At 44.7% G+C, this 4,661-nt stretch overlaps 1 protein-coding gene across 1 annotated transcript in view; it reads right to left on the bottom strand.

Annotated features, from left to right (window-relative positions):
• Nucleotides 1–4,448, bottom strand: part of LOC103776689 (cadherin EGF LAG seven-pass G-type receptor 1-like) — a gene marked incomplete at both ends in the record, with an annotated part of 44,424 nt that extends 39,976 nt beyond the window's left edge. Inside the window, 3 exon segments of the mRNA XM_008944211.1 lie at nt 1,640–1,765; nt 3,030–3,193; nt 4,291–4,448. Of these exon segments, the coding sequence (XP_008942459.1) occupies nt 1,640–1,765; nt 3,030–3,193; nt 4,291–4,448 (448 nt within the window).
• Between the last annotated feature and the right edge of the window lie 213 nt (nt 4,449–4,661).

The following is a 4,661-nucleotide window of genomic DNA, read 5'->3' as shown; positions in this document are numbered from 1 at the left end:
GAATGCACAGCACTGGAGGCAGAGGAGATAGTGACACCATCATTGTCATCATCTGCACTACCTGAACTTAAAAAGCGTTTCCAGTGATGGCTACACAGTAGTTCAGAGGTGATGTTCTAAATCCCAAACTTCATGTTTTGGACTTGAGTTTGGGATAAGAAAATGGTGAATAAAACACACATTTGATTGAATTCTGAAATTCCATTTCAGAACTAAGATAAACAGAAGGATAGTCTTTGCACGTGATAGCACTGCTCCCCATTTACCCCAGTACAGGTCACACCAGAGTTGGGCCTTGGCACTCAGGAGACATCAGCGTGGGCTTGTACTACAGAGACCACCCTATCATGAAGAAAACACAAGAACTTCAGTGACAAAGATTCTTGACAGGAGACACATGGGAAAATGAGATCTCCAAAGAAACCGGGGGAGCTCAAAATATTTGAGGAACTGCTATAGAAAGCAGATACCTCACCCGGGGCAGTAATAACAGCTCTGGGCTCTGTGTGAAGTAGAACATTGAAAAAGGCCTCCACCGTTCCTTTCCTCTGGCCCTCACTCTGCAGACCCTTATTTGTAAGCCAGAAACTTAACTATGTGTCCTCTCCTCCTAAGCTGCTGCTTCTCAGGCATGGGGAGAGCACTTGCCACCACCTAGATCTAGCCCAGGCTAAGGCATACTGCTCTAAAGTGATGTGCAAATCCCTGTGGAATATGCACCTAAGCCTGGAGACCTACTATTCTAGAGTCCATGCCCGGCCGAGAGTAATCAAGAATGTGTTGTTTGGGGTAGATACATCAGGAGAACAAAATCCTTGACCACACTGCAAACTACTGTGGGCTAAGTGTCATGTGTAAATAAGAGAAACAGAGACTTACCACATGTGCATCAGAGAACAGAATACGGCCTGTTTCTAGGAAAGCCCTGACTAGTTTAAGCAGGTTTTCTTTCCTGGAAGTCTCCAGGAAGCCTCTAGATGAGTAATCCTCCACTAGATGTGGAGGTGCCAACTTACAGCGGGCAGCCTGCTACTGCAGCAAGCCCATGGGACCCCTCAGACAACTCCTCGATTCCTTGGGAAGAGACTAACTGCAAGTTCTTCACGACTTATAAAACACACCTGCTGCTCCTTCCTCACCCTTTATTAATGAGGTTTTAACACATACACACATTGTGTTAAATCAAAGAAAGACCCAATAAAAGTGAAAGTGCTGGTACTCAGCAGAGAGTGCCTTCTTGCCAAGACAGCGGTGATTAAAACTGCACATTCATCCCTGATTTGAGTCAAAGCCCAATAAAGTCAGCAGGATGCATTCCACTGATTTAAAAGGGCTCAGGACCAGGCACTTTCACTATAAACAAATCACCAAAAACCGCCAAGTTCTGTGGAACTACTTTGCTAGCATAAGTAAATCAACGAAAGCAGCTGCTATTCATGGCAGTATGTCAGCTATCATATTTACTGTACAGGCAATCTCCAAAATGATTTCAAATAAGTAACGGGTGACTCTTGACTGCCAACTTCTGCCCGCTGTCCCTGAAGCCCCAGGGTTTGGCACAGCCACCACGGCGGCTGGTGCCGGGGGGCGGCCCGTGCGCGGTGAGGGCTCTGGGCCTGGCCAGGCCTCTGGGCCCTACCTTGCTCGCAGTTCTTGCCGCCGTAGCGCGCGGGGCACTCGCAGGTGTACGTGTTCCACTTGTTGACACACGTGCCCCCGTTCTGGCACCAGTTGGTTTCGCAGTAGTTCCTCTGTGCAGCGCAGCCTGAAATTTAAGACAACAGTTCCTCTGCGTGGTTTGAACAAGAAAAAGGCTCTGAACGATGGCATCTGAGTTTTTACGTAAACAGAAGACATGACCATTACAGGTTTGGGTTTGTTTGTTTTTTTTAAATATCCTTGAAGTCAGTGAAGCAAAATGTGGATGGCAAAAGTTTAGGTGAGCTCAACAAGTGTCAAATTCATAAAGACAAATTTATCAAAGGCTATTAAATACAGACACTGAGCTGTAAATCTCTGGGGGCTAAGAGAAAAGTTTTGGGAAATGCCACTGCATGATTGTCCTGCTTTTATATTCTTCCCTCACCACCCACTGCTGGAGACAGGCAGATGGACTGGTGCTGTGGCTTAGTGACACTGCTGGCATTTACTGTCATCTAACCGAGACGCTGACCAACGCGCAGTGCTCTGCTGGGGAATAACACTACTACGTGTCATTGTTTTAAAATATATGGAAAAGTTTCCAAATGTGGAAAAAAAAATAACCATCCTACAGAAAACACTTCATGGCCTCCTGATATATATTTCCATAAGATAAAAACTTGTGTTTAAATAACATGAGAGACATAACTGCTAAAAATGGGCTCAAAGACAAAATAGCATTTTGAAGCATACTCCCTTCTTAAACCATGATCAATGCAACATACCTCAGAACTGCAATTTAGCTCTTACACAGACCTTCAGCGGTGTGGAGAGGACTTGCCATTCTGGCATGTAAGAGTCACTTTTATGATGATGAGAACAACATTTCTTCCTTACATCAATCTAAATCTACCCTCTTCCAGTTTAAAACCATTACCCCTTGTCCTATCACTACATGCCCCTGTAAAAGTCCCTCCCTATCTTTACTGTAGGTGCTCCTTTAGTCACTGGAAGGCTGCTATGAGGTCTCCCAAGAGCCTTCTCTTCTCCAGCCTGAACAACCCCAACTCTCTCAGCCTGTCCTCATCAAATCAGAACCTCCAACAGGCTGCTTCACAAGGCAGGTTTCAGATTTGGAGGACTCCAGAATCTGATTTACAGAACAAACATAATTTCTGAATAAGATATTAAAACCTTTCTTTTTCATGAAATAATCCCACTGCCTTTCAACCCAAAGCAACATTTAAAAGGTATATTAAAAAAAAAAAAAAAAAGAGGAAAAATTCACTGAGGATTAAATGCCTCTTGTGTGTGTGCTCAGCCCTGTCACACACACACTATGGCAGAGAGCTTCTCATGCTGTCTTCTGAGGTGGCAGTGGCCCATACCTGGCAGAGTGCCATTATTGGCGATGAAACTGGCCATGTCAATGGGCTTGCTGTCGATAGAGAGGTTCCTCATGCAGCCAATAAACTGCCTGTTGTGCACCGGGAAATCTTCAGGCAAGTTTGGGACACCACCAAGAAGGAGAGGGCCAGTTAGGTCCAAAGATCTGAAGAAACAAAGAAACGCTCATCATTTTTTGCATGTAGATTGTTTTGTTCTTTATCTTACTGCTTCCCAAAGCCCGTTTGAGCTGTTTAGTTCACCCGTGTTGCCATGCTCTTCCCTCTGCTACATCAGCACTTCCAGATTTGTCATCGAAGGACCTTGCAGAAGCACTGTAACTTTTAACTTAGGTGCTCTCACAGACATGCAGAATCCAGTGACCAACCCCTAACAGTAGCCAGTACGAAGAACAAATCGAAAATTATGGAAAAATGTGCTGTTGCAGGACACTTGTTTTTGACTCCAGTCACCCAGGGGCTGGGTTATGCTCCTCAGCATATGATTTAAAATGTGATATAATGACAATTATATTATACTATGCCAACCCTTTCAAAATCCTCTGAAGATCTTAGTCTTAATAAAAACTAGTGGCTGCAGGTTGCACTGAAAGAATCCACACTGTGTGGAAAGTATATTATCTGGTCAGTTAGAATTAACCCTGATTTTTTGTGGTGAGTCCCTTCTCTTGGGATTTTAGAGCAGCATGTGTCTCTCTGCTATCACTCCTTACCTCATACTCCTACTATATTGCTGTACATCTCCTCTTTAAACTCAAAAGTACTGATACTTTTTGGTCTTTCCTCACAGATGAGTTCTTTTCATACCTAATGATTTTCAGTGGCTTTTTCTGTATCTCCTCTAGGTCTGGCTCTGTTTAAGACAGGACTTTTAACTCAAATGATGGAAGTCATAAGCTCTTCAAGTCATCCCCTTCATTAGTAATCTAACATTTCTTTTGCCCTTCCCTCTACATTTTCATACTGAGTAGGTGCTTTTGGGGGCTATCCACACTGACCTCCAGATCTCTTTTTTGGTGTGTCGTACAAGCAATTTGGGCACATGTCTGTATCTAGAGAAAACTGTGCATTCTGCCCACCGGTTTGACACTTGCTGTAGCCTCCAACAAATTCCATCTACCAAACTATATCTTGTAATTTCTTCTTGTTAAATCGTGTCTGCTTTTCAGACTTAATTTGCCTAGTGGTCAACTCCAGGTGGAAGAGGCGAATGAGTGGAAAATGGCAGTGCAGGGATCCTTACTTCTTCGAGCCGGTCTGCGTCCCCTGTGCCGCGCAGGTGTAGTTGCCGATGAGGGTCCCGAAGCGCACGGCCACCGCTGTGTCACAGTCGTCCACGGTCACCACCGCCACCTTCTCCCCAGAAGGCCCGTGGGGAATGCCTAATCGCCCGATGTTGGGCTTCAAGAGAGAAGTGGCACATGTCACACAGTGCTACACACACACGGGATTTAAATGCTGGTTCAGCCAGCTCAGCAACATAGTTCTTCTTACCCCCAAAAGGGAACTAAAATAGGATCTGTAAATAAAGCAGCAGAAGTTAAGTTGACCTATGACATATAGGCAAGGAAAAAAACACAATGGGTGACTTCAAAGGGAGTTCACACACGCCCA

The sequence above is a fragment of the Merops nubicus genome, unplaced genomic scaffold, assembly GCF_000691845.1.
Source record: "Merops nubicus isolate BGI_N331 unplaced genomic scaffold, ASM69184v1 scaffold3527, whole genome shotgun sequence".
NCBI classification, from domain to species: domain Eukaryota; kingdom Metazoa; phylum Chordata; class Aves; order Coraciiformes; family Meropidae; genus Merops; species Merops nubicus.
Note: the sequence above shows the minus strand (reverse complement) of the source record. Positions and strands in the feature narration are given on the sequence as shown.